Source organism: Gopherus flavomarginatus, chromosome 3, assembly GCF_025201925.1.
Source record: "Gopherus flavomarginatus isolate rGopFla2 chromosome 3, rGopFla2.mat.asm, whole genome shotgun sequence".
NCBI lineage: Eukaryota > Metazoa > Chordata > Testudines > Testudinidae > Gopherus > Gopherus flavomarginatus.
In genome coordinates, this window is record NC_066619.1 from 163,682,850 (window position 1) to 163,701,431 (window position 18,582).

General features: G+C 40.3%; 1 protein-coding gene across 5 annotated transcripts in view; it reads left to right on the plus strand.

The window, feature by feature from the left end:
* CCSER1 (coiled-coil serine rich protein 1) overlaps positions 1-18,582 on the plus strand; it is a 1,165,803-nt gene that overhangs the window by 482,378 nt on the left and 664,843 nt on the right. For all 5 annotated transcript variants that reach the window (XR_007773146.1, XM_050944018.1, XM_050944020.1 and 2 more), the window contains exon 6: positions 8,912-9,122. Coding sequence is in view for 4 of the 5 variants with exons in the window: in XM_050944018.1 (XP_050799975.1) it covers positions 8,912-9,122 (211 nt within the window). In the remaining variant the exon portion in view is untranslated. The remainder of the gene's footprint in view (positions 1-8,911; positions 9,123-18,582) is intronic.

Here is an 18,582-nt window from a genome sequence, read left to right on the forward strand (position 1 = left end):
TGTAACTTTAGTTCTTTATTGGGCTTTCCACATCATTGTGGGAGTTGGATACTTGTCAATGGGATTAAGATTTTTCCAACGTTTCATTTCATAATGTTTCCCAAAAAGCTAAGAGATTAATCCAACCTATACATTAGTTTTTTGTTAAGAATTCTGGTAGATTGCAAGCTTTCAAAAATGAATATATAGTAACATGCATTTACTAGAGTTTCTTATAAATTATGCCTCGAAATCCCTTACATGCTCTCCTTAAATGGACATAAAAGAGGATTTAACATAAAAGCTCATTTAACAATAACATTAGGTTCTAACTGTTTTATGTGATAATGAAATAAGATGTTTTTTATAGTCATAGTTTCTTCCCGACAGATTAATCGAATTCCGTACGTAATATAGACATGAGGTATCCTCTGCATTTGGACACAACACTCTTGTAGCTTGTTATTTGCAAGTTGCATGAAAGAAAGCTAGGAAAGATATTGGAGATACATTTTATTTTGAAGAACACATGTTTACTTCTATTAAAAATTGCTATAATTCTACTGACTTTATTATATTATTATATCAATAGAAAACTCTGTTTCCTCCAAAGCAAGTTCTGAAAAGACAGAATGGAAGAGCTAGATATTAATTAGTGGATATTTGGTAATACCATCTGTTTAGTTGCTACATTGTTTAAAAAAAAGTGAAAGGCACAGATTTCTTGGAACTTGCATTGCATAGTGGAGTTTGGAGTGATCAAATACACCCTGGTTTACCATTTTCTGATTCTTTTTCATATAAATTAGATAGTTAATGAGTCCCATCAAACTATTCCAAATGGTTAATTCTTTTTAGTTATTACACTGTTTTACCTTGTCTTATTAGGTAGCTTTCAACGTTTGCAAATATAATTATTTGGTGGCAAGCTCCTTATATATGGGAGGATGACATCAGAATCTCAATTGTTTTGTCTCCCTGTGTTGGATGGGAAAAATCTCATCCAAGCTTTTGGACTAGTGTAGAAGAACATGAAGAAAGAAAAATTACTACTATACATGTCCATATTTTAGTACTTTCTCCATGACATCTTTTTTTAATCTCCTGTACTTTAATGATAGCTGAAAAACAGAGATTTTTTTTTTTAAATGTGCTTCCATATTTCTTCATTGCCAAGTTTTAGCCCAGAGGAAGTTTTTTATGGCTGAGTTATAAACCTTTGAAAGAAAAGGGGTTATAATGGAAAGGCTGACAGAGCTTTAACTTATAGCAGCACTAGCCATTATAGCGTGCATGTGTGTGTGTGTGCATAGATTGGTAATGACAGATATTGTACATGATTTTTGCAAGGGGTGACCTTGAAAAATCTCAGCATGAAAATGCCAATAAATGATGCACAGTACTAAAAGCTGTAAAATGTCAAACAATAGCTACCTTACCATACCATGCATTTTAATTTGATAATTCATCATCTGTACAACTTTCAAAGTATTAGCAGTTACAGCAATGCAAATGTTACATTCAGAAGCTGTGAAGGTATGGAGATATATGCTTATTGGCTGTAGTAAGCAAAGGAAAGATAACACAGTCTTGTGGTTAAATCACTAGACTGAGAGTATGGAGATCTGTGTTCTAACTCTGCCATAGATGGTTTGTGTGACCTTGGGTAGTCAGGGTATAATTTTCAAAAGGGCCTAATTGACTTAGACACTTGTCACTTTTGAAAATGGGACTTAGGCTTCTAAGTGCTTTTGAAAAAAAATTATCCTTAGTCTCTCTGGGACAGATTTTTATGTGCCTAACTGATAATCCCCCTGTGTACCTATCTGCATGTTTAGGTACCTAAATACCTTTAAAAAAAAACAACTGACTGCATTTGTTCCCCATCTGTTAAATGGGGAAAATAATCCATTATTTCGCTCAACATTTGTCTGTCATCTGTATTTAGATTGTAAAATCTTTGTGGCAGGGGCTCTCTTTTACTATGTGTACTTAGAACCTACCAGAACTGAGGCCCAGTTCCAGTAGCTTCTAGATGCCATTGTAATGTAAATAATAATATAAGCATATACATGTTTGAGCGGCATTTTTTTTAAATAGTGGTGAATATGTGAGGCAGATTGTTCCAGAAAGCAATTTATAATTATTTTTTCTAGTCTTGTATGTCCTTGTTGACCTTATTGAACGAGTAATTTGGGTTTTTTTTTGAAACAGGATCCCATGCAGCTGTAATACTGACAGTTGGTCAGAAGAAGAAAAAAAAATCTGGATAGGAGGGAAAGCTAGGGATGTAAACCTGTAAAGGCTTGAATGAGAAAAAACAAACATATCAGGATCATTCTGCTGCTATCTATGTATTTAGCTAATAACAGTTTTCTGAATAATAGGAAATATACATTCTGATATAGCTCGCTGGACAGGATCAAAATATGAATAAAAGATTTGTTTTTACCAAAATGCTGCTTAACAATGAATATAAAAAACATTTGAGATTGTAGGCTTTATCTGAGCTCTTGCTTTAGAAAATAAGCCCTCAGACAGCAGACAGGGTATATTTAGTGCTTCCAACAGAGGTCTTTCACTATGCTTGTAGAGCCTTCCTGAGGTGGACAGTGTTAGATGCTCTCTGTGTTGCTAAGCTGATATCGAGAAGTGCAGACACTAAGGGAACAATTGTATTAGTTTAAACTAATTCCACTATGCCAGTGCCCTGAGCACTGTTGATGAAAACTAAGAAGATTAAACTCAGCGTAATCTGGGAATCTTTGCGTAAGGGAAGTTTAAGTTACTAAAAACTCTTCAAAATAATTGGTTTGAGGACGAGTAAGAAGTAAAAATAATTCTAACTAGCTCAAGTTGTAAATCGTATTCTCCCCTACCCCTGTGTACTGTAAAACCCTTTAAAAATGCTTTGGAATGGGAAGAAATTCATTAGTGAAAATGGCATAAAAAGAACTGCATTACTATGTACCTCTTTTGGTTGTTTAACGTACTATTTCATTAGATTACAGTGGAGTCACATCATAGGCACATTTAACTTACGCGATTTTAACTACACGCACTCAGCAAAATGAAAAAAAAAAGAGAAAAATAAAAATTTAAATACTGTACCTGTTGTGCGGCTGATTCCGCCCACCATTCCGCTCAATGAACGTTTGATTATACGTGATTTTCGCCTTGTGCGCTGACTTCAGAACCTAAGCCCTGCGTAAGATGCGACTCCCCTGTAGTGACTGGGAGGTCTCTGAGACGCAAACACACACAGGCTGCGGCATGGCAGCAGAAGATTTTCTTTTAAGTATGCTTGTGGAGTACAGCTGGGCTGTCTGGTGGCTATACCGATTCACTAAATGTAGGTACTTCAGTCTCTGTGCTTTACCAGCATCCAACAGAAGTGAGGGAGTGGATGCAGGTAATTTGATTATAGCTTAACCCAAATGAAACAGAAATCATGGCAGTAGGTCTAGAGAGGCATCTAGAGGAATGGGCAGGGTTGTAAACATGCCTACTCTCAGAGTTTTTTGTATAGCCCTTGTCAAATAGTTTGAAATTTGAAGTGTCATATTGGATCCAGTTGTGCATCTTCCATATGCAGGTAGCAACTGTGGCACCTAGTACCATTTTCAATTTTAAGTTAGTCTGGAGGTTGTGAGCAGTCCTTCTGATGCATTTCTTGTCTCTATGATTCACACCGCTAGAACCTTATGATTAAATTACTGTCATTTAACCTTTATTGAGCTCCCCTTGGAAACTACACTGAAGCTTCATCTAATGTAAAATGTGGAGGCATGCTTCATGGCTGAGGTGATCCATGGGGAGTACATAACAGTAGGGGTGAAATCCTGGTCCCCCCACTGAAGTCAATGGGTGTGTGGCCTTTGACTTCAGCGTGGTCTGGTTTTCACCTTGAATTTCTGTGATCTGTGAGGGCTGCTTGTAGCACTTTTGGGTGCTGTGCAGAGTGCTGTCACAATCTATGAAGTCAAGTTGGGAAATTACTTTTCTTCCCATGTCCCAAAAGTGATAGTAGAAATCTGTTTTATTCTCACTGTCACTTTTGGGGACAACACTTTCCAGGGGTGGCAGCAGGGCATTCTTGCATAAGGGCTTACAGTTTCTAGAAACTGGTCCATCTGGGAATGCATTAGAGTTTAGGGGTCAGGTTTTTAAAGGTATTTAGGCATGTAAAGTTCCAGATAGGGGCCTAGTTGGATTTTCCAAAGCCCCTCGATGCCTAAATCCCTTTGAAATCTGTCAGGTTGTCAAAGAAAAAAAGGTTAAGACGTAAACAGAATCATTGTAGATTGTTTCCTCTTGCTCCTTGTTTGCAAAGCAATTAGATAAATAATTAACCTCTGTGTCAGTTCCTCACTCTTTTGCTCTTTAAAATCAATTAAGAGGTGGCAGTGTCTGTTCCCTCAAATCAATGATTTTGTTACGAAGCACTCTTGTTGTATTTCCAGACTTTGCAGCAGTTCTAGAGGTGGTTGGTGTGATGGATATGGCAATTTCCTGAAAAATCTTTGGGAGATATTACTGAATTAAGTTTAAGTATCTTTGGAATCCATTGTATTAAATGCAAAGGTTATACATTGTTGTGGGCCTGGGTGATCAACGGACCATATTGAATAATGTGGCAGACAAGAATAACATTTTGGGACAAGACCTATGACGTGTATTTCCTGGGAAATATCTAGAGTAAGATAAATGCAAATCCCCTGCTTGCCTCCACTTATGCAAAAAAAAACAACCAGTCCTTTGAAGCTAGCCCTGAAGAGGAGGTGACTGCATGCTGATTACCTGTTTCCAGGGTTCCAAGATCAAAGGCCCTAACTCTATAAAGGAGACTCATGGGTGTGTCTGTTAGACACTAAAAGCTGTTATAAGCTTATAACCACAGAAAAACCCCTTGTGGTTTGAAGGACTGACCACCTGCCTGAGCCCTTGTTGGAGTTGGGGGTGATCTCTGGTAAGCTTATTCGCATGGATGTAGGTTCTTTAATTGTTTTTAATATGTTTTTTCTGTAATGCATTCACAATAAGAGCTGTGTGGAATCTTATACCTGTGGGCAATAACACTGTTGTTAGCCTTTGAAGCCGTAGCGTAGCTAAGGGGGGAGCGGGGCAGTGACCACTCCCCCACTGAGCACAAGTGGCACCTTGTCAAGTTCTTGGTGCCTTTGTACTCACCTGGGGAGTAATAAAAAAAAAAAAAGGCACCACCTGCTGCAGCACTTTTATTTTACTCACCCAGCGGCGCTCTGGGTCTTCGGCGGTACTTCGGCAGCAGGACCTTCGCTTGCTCCATGGGTCTTCGGCAGGATTTCGGCAGCAGGGGTCTTTCAGTGCCGTCGAAGACACCCGGAGAGAGTGAAGGGCCCGCTGCCGAAGACCCGGAGTGCCATGGGTGAGTAAAAGCGCCACAGTGGGTGGAGCCTTTTTTCTTTTTTTTATTGCTCCCTCCAACTGGCTACACCACTGCTTTGAAGAGAAAGCAAAGCAGGCCTGCTTAGGCACTCTTGACTTTCTGGGGAACTCACAGTGTAGGCAGGGAAGTGTGGAGCCTGGAAAAACTCCAGTCAGAAAGAAGAGAGATGTGTGTTTGCACACGAGAGGTGACATCTGAGGACCCTGGAACCTGGAGGGGGTACTCAAGCTGGATCATGGAAATTGCCCTGAACCGTGATTGTTGAAAAATAGAATTTCTATCCTGCAGGCAATTCCAACATTTCAAAATTTCCGATCATACTGAATGAGGATGAAAAGTCAAAATCTCAAAATATATTGTGGAATGGAAATTTTGAAATTTGTCAGTTTGGAAATGTTGAAATGACTTTATTAAAACATTTAATATGGAGACTGTTGAAACACAACACCAAACTCAGTGGGGGGTTTTACTAGTTAGGGAATACAACAAATTCATGGAAGAGCCTTTTTGTGCTAAGTCTTTACTGCAGTTGTGTGATAAATTACATTATATTACCTAATTGCATAGCAGAATAATTGTACATTAGTCATGATGTGCTTGGTGAAACATCATGTTTTGGAAAGCTTCCTTTGCAGTAAACAAAAGTTGCACTAGTAGTTGTGCTAGACACCTCAGACGTTTTCTAACTTTGTGGAGATATTTCCTATTGCAAGTATCGCAAAAATACCATAGTGTCTGAGCTATTGCTCTGAAGCAATTACTGGTAAATATTGACCTTTTAATGGCAACCAAAGAAAGCAGAAACCAATGAAAAGTCTTCTGTCAACTTCAATGGGTTTTGATCCGACCCAAATTTATTTTATTTCCCAGGACACCTCCATTTCATACATAAGTGCCACAATGACGATTTTAGTAAGCAATATCTTTTTTGGAATAATGGTACTCCATGAGTGGCGATAATTTCTGTGCCCACAAGTGAAGTAGAACACTGCTGCTGATGCAGAGGCACTGGGAGAAATAAAAAAACTATATTTACTAATGCCGGTGTACTATTAAAGACTCCCTTTGCTGCTGTTCTTTCTCTTGGTAGGTGCATTCTGCCTGCAACATGACCGCCTCCTCTGGAGTGATAGCAGGTTGAAATTCTGGTTCCTCTCTTAGTTTCTTGACTGCTGACATTCTAGTGCAATTTCAATTGCCAACCTGCAGTCATTAGCCAGGAAATGGGCCAGTGTGGAGGTGGGGAGTTTGTGCTATTTCATTTTACTTCAGTCAAACAATGTGTTGGTAAGTTTCATTAAACTCATTCAGATATAGATTCTCACAATAGGAGTATGTTTTAAAATAAACATTTAAGAGAAAAAGTGACTTCTCATGTAACTAATGGCTCATTGAAAGTTTGTCTCTTTTTCCTTCCATGATTTATACCTGAGCCTGCTTTAATAAATGCCATGAATCAGCAGCTAGATAGTATTCTTGGGTCTCACACAACTTTACCATATCCATCCCAGATTATCATTTGAATCACATAAAATATTCCACTCAAAATGTTGTTTCAATATATTTTAATAATGAAAAACAAAATTATTTCATTCCCAAGTGATATTCTTGAGAAGCCAGGCTTAGAAAATTTTATTTCCATTGTCCATCATAAGCATTTGCCTATGCCTGGTTTATCAGTGACTTCTTTGGTGCATTTCCCAAGTGCACATTGTCCCTAATGCACATTACATATTTCGTAACTTCTTAATGAGCCATCCATAAGAGATTGTCCTGGTAATAGCATTTTCCGTTTGTTTAGGGTGGCAGTGGGAATTGTTTATCCAGGGAAAAAAAAAAAACGATTTTTTTTTTATGTTTGTTCTTGTGGAACCAAATTTAACATTAAAGTAAAATGTACTGGGAAGATTGTTACCTTTCTTGCTTTATTATTGAATACTAAACCCTAAAACTCAGAATCAAAACACCAACTACTTTTTTTTTTTTTTTTTTGCTTACAAAAATTTCAAATGGAGCAGAAAATTTTAACTATATTTTAAATGGACAATAAGCATTATTTCCATTGCCACTTGTACTAACATCTTTAATGATAGTATGTTCTTCTGATTATAGTATGGATATGACAAGTCATTTCATTGAAACCCTTTTGTAATTTAACAATTAATTAATGTACCAATATCACAAACTACTACTACATTCTGGTGTTTGTGCTTCATTTAGCATTCTCTTCCTGTTTCCCATTGGTCCCAGGTAAAAAGGCACAGCATGAACGTTACAAACAGTTTTTGAGGACAGAAGTGTTCATAATGCATTTGCTTGCTTTGCCATTTCACCAAATTGCCAAATAATCTGTTTGTTAATCACGTTATGATTGCTAGAGCTTCTTCTTGGAGTCTATGTTGTACTTAGAACTCAGAGCTGTTATCATCTAAGTGAGAGTGATGCCTTGGTCTGATGCTCTGTTCGCAGATCAGATAGTTTGGGTAGGTGGTAGGATGTCAGGTTAACATAATGGTATTCTTTTGCTGCCTCAAGGCCTGATCTAGAGGTTATTGAAGTCAATGAGAGTCTTTCTGTTGAGTTCAGTGGCTCTTGATAGACTCTCATATATTCTCCCATGTTCTTCTTACACAAGCTATGGAGATCATTATCAACTTCAGATTGCTCATTCTTTTTTCAAACTGCAATTTCCAAACAATAAAATAAACATAATTATGACATTGGATAAACTCTAAAGGGTACTATTTCCTTTTGTTTTCCTCCTCATTAATTTCCTTAAGGGTTGGGCTAAATTCTAAGTTATAGCAATATGGAAAACTAATATAATGAACAAGACAGTGAACTTCATTGCATGTAGGCCAATGGTTCTCAAACTTTTGTACTGGTGACCCCTTTCACATAGCAAGCCTCTGAGTGCAACCCCCCATATAAATTAAAAATACTTCTTCATATATTTAACACCATTATAAATGCTGGAGGCAAAGCAAGGTTTGGGATGGAGGCTGACAGCTCGCAACTCCTCTGTAATAACCTCATGACCCCCTAAGGGGTCCCAACCCCCAGTTGAGAACCCCACATAGCCAGTTTAATCATAAACTTATGCCCATCCATTTAATTTGAGCATATAGCAAAATGGGATAAAATGTATCCCCAGCAATTTAATTCCTAGAAGTGATATTCCACTTACACTTCACATTGTAAAAAAGTAGCTTTATCATAACGTGGGACCTGGAGGAGAAGTTGGTTTCAATTCTAGAACAATCTGAAGTTTACCTAAATGTACATGGTGATGGCTAGATCCTCGGGCGATGGGTCCTTAAAAAGGCTAGTCAAGTTATTCTCCAAAAAGTTGGTTGTGTTTATTCATAAACTCTTTATCATATGCACTATAAACAGAGACAGTGAAAGCTCAGTGTTAGCAATGTTTCACTCCAAATAGTCATAAAGGGAGAGAAACTAAAAAGTACCACCGAGCCAAATTTTGTTTATATTTTCTCATCTTAGGAACCTCTCTCTGAAGTTGTCAAAGGAGGTAGACCAAGGAGAAGCTAGATGTCCTCGTGTCAGCCAGGTGGCCAGCAGTCCCGCTGTGGAGTGGCCTTTTGCAGGCCTGGAAGAAGGTGGAGGCATGGAATCTTTGCCCTTCCGACTGATGATGCAGGATTGCACAGCTGTAAAGACGTTATTGCTGAAAATGAAGAGGGTTCTTCAAGAGGTAATGGTTTAATCATCTGTAAGATGAATAGTTGCCAATGCTAATAGGCTAGGTAGTGGAGAGAGGTTTAGGGAAATATTGAGCGGCACAGAATGGAGTCTATTTTTCTGTGCCCAGAATGTCTTAAAAACATGGAAACAACTCTTATGTAGGCTCCCAGGATGGCTTTTGACTGTCCCAGTGCCTCAGGCAGCTTTGCAAATCCCAGCCCAAGTGCTCAGTGGACTAGATGTGAGCAAGACTGTGAGTCACAAAAAAAGTCTATATTAACTGGTTTTGCTTCATCCTGTGCATGTCTTGTTTTAGTTTGTATTTTACACTTTGACCCTGTAGCAGTAGCTAACTATACCTTGGTATGTCAAAGGGCTCACTATATATCAACATATACAGTGAGCCAACTCTGGGGGTACTCCAGGGCTCAAGCACTGGGCTTGAGGTACTTGGAGTGTGGGGGCACGGAGAGGAGGTGGAATGGGAGCAGAAAGAGGGGGAATGAGAGCAAGGCCTCAGAGAGGGGTGGAGTGGGGGCAGGAAGAGGCAGGGTGAGGGTGGGGCCTTGGGAGAAGGGGTGGAATGCCCACCGGGAAAATTACAAGTCAACCTCAGTGCTAGCATGGACCCTGTGTCTGCCAACTCTGCCACCCTTACAAACAAACTAAGGCATCTCTGAGCCTCTTCTTTGTTAACTGTGTTAGGTAATTTGGACTGGATAAGCCAAATTGTATTCTGGTCCTCCCACAAGATACAGTGTTTCTTGTCTCTTAGACAATCATTCATCAAGTTTCACAATATTAACGGTCAAATCCAAGTAATACTCATTTGTAAATAATATAGAGAACAGAAAGACAAAAGCAAATACAAACATTGGAAGTTCTACTCTTGTGAGACTGATTGAGCATAGGCTCCAAGTATTAATTGCAAAGGTTAACTGTTGGTAGCTTTGGTTATTAGATGACAGATGATGTTTGGAAATTTCTCAGTCCATGCAGAGCTTTCCAGAACTGTGACTTGTGCTACCTACTTATATTTGCATGCCTCTTGATAGGGTGTCAGTAAGCAATGGTGAGTCCTCCATGTACAGTCAACTCCTTACAGGTCTTTGGAAACCAAGTTTCAAGCTATCATTAGCAAATTCAGACATTAGGTAAGCTGTTAAACTAAGATGCAAATATACGTACGGCCAACATTTACACTGTCACTGTGTTACTATAACATTGTATAAGCCTTGCCCATGTTTAGAAAAGTAATAATCTTTTTGTTATTTTACCTGTATGTTTCTTAGCACGATGGGGTCCCAATACCTGATTGAGACATCTATGTGCTATTGTAATGCAAATAATTATTATTAATATACTATTATAAATATAATAGTAATTAGTAATAACAGTAATGCAGGGAGTATTTCACATACAGATTTCTCTTCAACTGGTATAACCCTTTATATCTTCAAAAGATATGCCTACCCCTTGGGATTGTTTGAGTAAACATGCTTTCTTATAGTTAGGTTTATTAGCATTTTAATTATTTCTCACCTCAGGAAGAGTCCTTTAATATTTTCACATAATGAATTATCATATTTCCTTTAGACATAAGCTTAAGCCTACTATCATTTTTATACACAGTTATACTGTATTCTACTCCAAGTTATGAGTAAAAAAAACACTCACAAAATTATCTCAGCAAAAGATAAGGTACAACTTCAAGATAGCCCCTGCTTATTCCCAATGATGGGTGTAGCAGCTCCTAGATTACTGTACTCCCTTTGGATAACTAATCTTAGCTTTTCCTCTTGTTTGTTCCTGTCTCCTACCCCTCTTTATTTCATAACTTGAATTTTCCAAGTCTCATTGCTTCTTGTTCACTTAATCTTCCTGATCTCCTTTTCCACCTCTTGAAATCAAGATGGCTTTCTGCACATGCCTATCTCTGTTTTTTTTTTTTTTTTATTAAATATATAGGCTGCAAATGTTCAATGACTCTCCTATCTTCTCAGGGTATGTCTGCACTACGAGATTATTCCGATTTTACATAAACCGGTTTTGTAAAACAGATTGTATAAAGTCGAGTGCATGCTACCACACTAAGCATATTAATTTGGCAGTGTGCATCCATGTACCGAGGCTAGCATCGATTTCTGGAGTGTTGCACTGTGGGTAGCTATCCCGTAGCTATCCCATAGTTCCCGCAGTCTCCCCCGCCCATTGGAATTCTGGGTTGAGATCCCAATGCATGATGGTGCAAAAACAGTGTCACGGGTGATTCTGGGTAAATGTTGTCACTCAATCCTTCCTCCATGAAAGCAACAGCAGGCAATCATTTCGCTCCCTTTTTCCCCTGGATTGCCCTGGCAGACGCCATAGCATGGCAACCATGGAGGCTGTTTTGCCTTTTGTCACTGTCACCGTATGTGTACTGGATGTTGCTGACAGAGGCGGTACTGCAGTGCTACACAGCAGCATTCATTTGCCTTTGCAAGGAGCAGAGATGGTTACCATCCTTATTGCACCGTCTGCCGTTGTAAATTGGTGATGAGATGATGGTTATCAGTCATTTTGCACAGTTTGCAATTGGAAATTGGCGATGATGGTTATCAATCATTTTGTACCGTTTGCAATTGGAAATTGGTGATGACGGTTATCAATCATTTTGTACTGTCTGCTGCTCTCATGGGTGCTCCTGGCTGGCCTCGCTGAAGTCGGCCGGGAGCGCATGAACAAAAATGGGAATGACTCCCCAGGTCATTCCCTTCTTTATGTTTTGTCTAAAAATAGAGTCAGTCCTGCCTAGAATATGGGGCAAGTGTGCTAGAGAGCCAGAGAGCACAGCCCTCCGTGTCAGAGCTGCAGAGATCCCGCAGAAATGATGAGCTGCATGCCATTCTAGGGGGGTGCCCCTGCAACAACGCCACTCGTTGCTTCCCTCCTCCCCCAACCTTCCTGGGCTACCGTTGCAATGTCCCCCCATTTTTATGATGAAGTAATAAAGAATGCAGGGATAAGAAACCCTGACTTTTTAGCAAGGTAAAATGAGGGGGAGGCATCCTCCAGCTGCTATGATAGTCCAGGCAGGACATTAAAGGGTGAGGGAGAGAGGAGCGCAGCCTCCAGCTGCAGTGATAGTCCAGGGAGTACAGAATCTTTTCTTTAGACTCGAAAGGGGGGAGGGCTGATGGAGCTGAGGCTCCAGCTGCTATGATGAGGACGGTTACCAAGCATTTTGTACAGTCTGCCAGGAATGACAGGGAGTCATTCTCATTTTTACCCAGGCGCCCCTGGCCGACCTCACCGAGGCCAGCCAGGAGCACTCACGGGATGATGATGATTTTCCACCATTTTGTACCGTCTGCCCTCAGGAAAGGAAGGGGAGGGGATGCTGCTGTTCAGCACTGCCGCACTGCATCTGCCAGCAGCATTCAGCAGACATACGGTGACATTGAAAAATGGCAAGAAACGGTTTTTTTCCCTTTTCTTTCACGTGGGGGGAGCAGGGGGTAAATTGACGAGATATACCCTGAACCACCCCGGACAATGTTTTTGAACCTACAGGCACTGGGAGCTCAGCCAAGAATGCAAATGCTTTTCGGAGACTGCGGGGACTGTGGGATAGCTGGAGTCCTCAGTCCTCTCTCCCTCCCTCCTTCCCTCCTTGAGCTGTCCATTTGATTCTTTGGCTTTCCGTTACGCTTGTCACGCAGTACTGTGCTGAGTCCCTGCTGTGGCCTCTGTCTATCATAGCGTGGAGATTTTTTCAAATGCTTTGTCATTTCATCTTCTGTAACAGAGCTCTGATAGAACAGATTTGTCTCCCCATACAGCGATCAGATCCAGTATCTCCCGTACGGTCCATGCTGGAGCTCTTTTTGGATTCTGGGACTTCATGGCCACCCATGCTGATCAGAGTTCCACGCTGGGCAAACAGGAAATGAAATTCAAAAGTTCGCGGGGCTTTTCCTGTCTACCTGGCCAGTGCATCTGGGTTCAGATTGCTTTCCAGAGCAGTCACAGTGGTGCACTGTGGGATACCGCCCGGAGGCCAATGCGGTCGATTTGTGGTCACACTAACCCTAATCCGATATGGCAATACCGATTTCAGCGCTACTCCTCTCTTTGGGGAGGAGTACAGAAACCGTTTTAAAGAGTCCTTTATATCGATATAAAGGGCCTTGTTGTGTGGACGGTTGCAGGGTTAAATTGGTTTAATGCTGCTAAATTCGGTTTAAACGCGTAGTGTAGACCAGGCCTCAGAACTGTGAGTAAGGGGATAAATCCCAGTAGCAGAACAGGCAGTTCAGGAACAGGATTGCACAGACTCCTGGAAGGTAGGGGGAAAGGAGGAGCACTGTAGTGAAAATCAGAAGAAAAAGGAAAAGTCTACCTACATATGCTTTCTAACATTTTTTGAAGGCTAGGAATATATGTAATATATATTTATAAACACAGGATGGGTGTGGAGTAATAGTAAGGGCTTGTCTACATCACAAAGTTGCAGCGCTGGTGAGGGGGTTACAGCGCTGCAACTTAGGAGGTGTACACATCTGCAGGGCATCACCAGCGCTGCAACTCCCTGTTTGCAGCGCTGGCCGTACTCCCGTTTTGTCTCGGGTGTAGAGGATCCAGCGCTGGTAATCAAGTGTAGACACTTACCAGCGCTTTTCTTGACCTCCGTGGAATAAGCAGGTATCCCAGCATACCTGAGGAAGCCTCTCTGGTAATCAAGCAGGTCTCCTTCCCCGGTTTGCTCTCGCGTTCCCCGAACCCCCGTGCAAGCAGGTCTCCTTCCCTGCGGTTTGCTGGGGGGTTCGGGGAACGCGAGAGCAAACCGCGGGGAAGCTGGTCTCCTTCCCCGGTTTGCTCTCGCGGTCCCCGAACCCCCGTGCAAGCAGGTCTCCTTCCCTGCGGTTTGCAGGGGGGGTTCGGGGAACGCGAGAGCAAACCGCGGGGAAACTGGTCTCCTTCCCCGGTTTGCTCTCGCGTTCCCCGAACCCCCGTGCAAGCAGGTCTCCTTCCCTGCGGTTTGAAGGGGGGTTCGGGGAACGCGAGAGCAAACCGCGGGGAAGCTGGTCTCCTTCCCCGGTTTGCTCTCGCGTTCCCCGAACCCCCGTGCAAGCAGGTCTCCTTCCCTGCGGTTTGCAGGGGGGGTTCGGGGAACGCGAGAGCAAACCGCGGGGAAACTAGTCTCCTTCCCCGGTTTGCTCTCGCGTTCCCCGAACCCCCCTTGAAGCCGCCCAACAGCGCTGCAGTGTGGCCACATCTAACACCACTTGCAGCGCTGGTTGCTGTAAGTGTGGCCACTCTGCAGCGCTGGCCCTATACAGCTGTACTAATACAGCTGTAACAACCAGCGCTGCAAAATTGTAGATGTAGACATACCCTAATAGTGTCACATACTGTTCCTTTTTTCTGAAGATAAACTAATTTGTATCATTTACATATCACAAGGTTGCTTCTGTTTTCGAGGTCTACTTTAGTTTTGTTCTCTTAATTTAGAATGTTACTGTAACCATGTTGTTGGATTATTTTCTTATATTTTTTTTTTAGTTATTAATGATCTTAGCAAAACTCTTTTAACTTTTCTTTTCATATGCAGTCGTTAAACTATACATTAGGGTTTCTGTATAATGGATTGGTTGATTAAGCATTGTTGTTATACTGCATTAATTTATATGGAATATGTGGGCTCAAAGGTATTAACATAATTGAGACATTGTCCAACATTAAACAATTTTAAACAAGGTTCGGGTTAGGTATACAAACACCTCAGCCTGCTTAATACCATAGCAAATACACTATGAAAAATCATTTTAACCTTTAATTAAAGATACCGAAAAAAGGAAAAGAATGCGGGGATAACTGCATACTTTTGACATGTAAAATATTAAATCAGGCTTTCATTTTAACCACATCCCTTGCTCCATTTCCCTTTAGCTGTTTTTTTTTTTTAGAAGGAACCCCACCCCTGGTTTGACAGTGTTTTAGATGTTATCAAAGATGGTAATATCTGTCCTTTTGAATAAAAGAGAAGTTAGGTGAGATGGACTGGAGCTGCTGCTGTTAAAATCTGATCTCATTTTCTAGAAGACAAAACAAGACAAACACACAAACGGAGTAACAAAGATGGAAAATGCAGCTTTTGTCACTGGTGTTGACTTTCACCTGCAATCTCACTGCTGGAGAAACACTGGCATCAGCCACTATGAGAACTGGCAAACTTGTATCAGCATCAGGCTGATTAGGGCACTGCATTTAGCTGCCTCTTTCTTGTCACAGGCTTACAGCAGTGTTGCAAAATATATAATCTTGGCTAGCTAAGCCAGATTCTTATTAGACAGAAGAAACAAGGGAAAGAGAAGAAATAAGATGCAGAAGAAAAAGGACACAACAGGGAAAGGATGGGGCATGGGGGACAGTCTTACATCCCAGGTGGTGTTTGGGATTCAGCCAGAGCTGGGGAAGGTGGATGTGTCAGCTGGGTTCCTCTCTCTAGTCTGGACTGGTCAGGATATTTTTAGGATCAGGATGAAGGGTGTAAGGGTTCAATGGTGGTGGCAGCCACGATCCTGAAGCTCACTCCACTGGCCAATTTTTCTCCCAAAGTCTTTTTCTTTAGGGACCCCAGAAGGGAGTGATGGGTGGAATAGTCCATCTCTTCCTTATATTTGTCTACCAATTAGGCCTAGTTTCCAGCACAGCAATTTTGATTCACGGATTTCTGGTTTCACACTATTCTCGTTGACCAAGCATGATCTTAATACAGTCTTTCAGTTATATCAGCAAGCCTCTTTGTTTGGATTAATTCAGTCTATCTTCCTTTTTTACTTTTTCCCATCAACATTTCTTTTTATAGGTTATTTTGACATCTTATGAACTTACACTCACTTTTTACAGTTGAATTCACAATTAGGGTAAATTTGTGTGGCCAGTTATCATAACAGCACATATGCACATAACCTGTTGAAGCTATTAGTGAAATATTCCATGAAAAAAATCCATCAAATTTGTCAGATGCAGTACTGAAGTATCTTGAGTATTTTTAAATGAGCATATTGTGAATTTTAGAAACAATTTACGTGAAGCAAGTACTGTACTCTTCTGCAGTTAAATGCAAATTCTCTCACTTTCATCAAGAGTCTCTATAAAGCAGAGTCACTAGAAAACAATGTTCAATTAAAAGAGATAATGCAGGAAAAGTTAAATCTATATTCCTTATAAGGGAAATTCAAGCCGCCCAAAATTTGGTTTCTGGCAGTCTTGCCAGGTGCAAACTGGAATATTATATGTTTCATTATAAACCCACATGTTTTACAAGTGTCTTGATTCAATTTAAAAAAAAAAAAAGAGGTTGGCTTCAATCTACAAGAAAAACACACCAATAACTAATCTGTAAATGGTGATGGTGTTGCTATTTTGCAGCTGAAGTAATCCATAGTAGAAGAAATGACACAGAAAGTGTATTTGTATCAAGAAGTTAATTCAGTTAAAATATTAGACATATTATTTAATATAATTCTTAAGCATTGAGCACTATTCCCAAGGCACAGTTTCGTTATAATCCACCAAAGTGTTATACTGTCCAGAACAATATGGTATTTTCCTGTTGCACTTGCTTACAGTGGAAGAACCTAACAGATGGACAATAGTTTTGCCATAAATTAGGCGAAAACATTATATGCTGGACTGGGCTATAATTGTGTGATGCCCTGGGTTTAGCCTCCCATTAATCTTATCCTGAATAAGGAGATTAAACTCATGGCAATAGCCAACAAGACTGCAATTGTTGTGGAATTTTTATTTAATAAATAAATAAATCAAATAAATAAAGTAGGTGACTAGGAGTCATTCAGTTGAGGAAAGCTTACATCTTGCCCTCAGTAGACAGGCATTGAAAATGTCCACTAATAGTTTCAACACCTTCCCACTATGTTCCCCCCACTCCCTGCAGCCACGTAGGGTCTATAAAGCAGGAAATCCCCTAGTACATACAGAATTTCAGTGAACAAAGTAATCTGAAACTGGACCAGACAATATGTTGTGTGTATGCCCCCTTCTGACATAAGGTTACCTTAACACAATCTTCCCAAAGACCTTATTCAGAGTATTAGTTTGGAGGTAGGGTTGAAGCTGGCAAAACTGTAAATATAATTGGATTTGACAGATATTAAGTGTTGTCTTAGATGTCTTGAATGTGTTGGGGGCTATCAGCCATTCACTTGTGGGAGCTGGCACCATATTGCCCTCAGGAAAGAACTGAGAACCTCACTGGTGTGTATGAAATCAAATATGAGCGTCTTGAATGACTTTTAGCTGATGTTGCTCACTGATGTTCTGATTCTGCTAGGGGAATTCCAATCTGTAATGTACAGTCTCTATAGGAAATCTAGTGAAGAAGTTCTGAGTCCTCTGAAGATTTGTAATGCATCCAGTTCAATAAAAAGCTACAGTAATAGGCTACTAGGGCATTCAGTTGCTGTCTATCTCAAGTAAGGTATTTACATGTATTATTCTAAACAGAATAAAGAATGCAGTAGATTCAAGTTTATGGCAAGAACAAGCAGGATTCAGACAGGAGAAATCGTATGTAGATCAAATATTATCTCCACGTATCATCATAGAACTGTAAATGAAATAGCAGTCACTGCTTTATATGGATAAGTGTCCAAAAAGCCTTTGATACCACAGATAGAACAGCTTTATGGAAGTTGCTATACCACTATGGAATCCCACAGCAATTTGTGAACATCTTTCCAAGTTTTCTGTGAAAATATGACATGCCAGGTAATACACAACAGCGCACTGACGAAGCCATTCGACATTATTACAAACATCAGATAAGGATGTTTTATGTCACCCTTGATCTTTTTACAGGTAGTGGATTGAGTAATGAGCAAGACCGCAGAACAACCAAAGAACATACAATGGACCAGGGGTAATCAGTTATTTTTTGTCAAAGTCCAAACTTCTTGCTCAAGGTATAGTCGAGGTCCAGACTCTGGAGAAAATAAAGAAAAATCAACAATAATGATAATAATAATAAGTAAATTAAAAGATTTTTGGGGTCTGTTAAAAATGTATGGCAGTCCGGATTTGGCCTGCAGTCCATCTATTAATTATCCCTGCAATGGACTTTCACACAAGTTATAGGACCTTGACTTTGCAGATTACATCAACTTGCAATCCCAGACCCACAGAGACATGCAAGTCAAAACAATTAATCTCCAATCTAATCTATGCACAATTAGTAGGGTAAAAATCAGCGCCGAGAAAACTAAAACCATGACAATCAACACACAAGAAAAAACACCAATAGCACTTTCTGTGACTGACATAGAAAAGGTTCAATATTTCACATATCAGTATAATTGTATATACAATAAGTGGAATAGATAAAGACATTAAAACCAGAATAGTGAAAGCGAGATGTGCCTTTGTAACTTGAAAATCAACTTTGAGAAACAGAAATATTG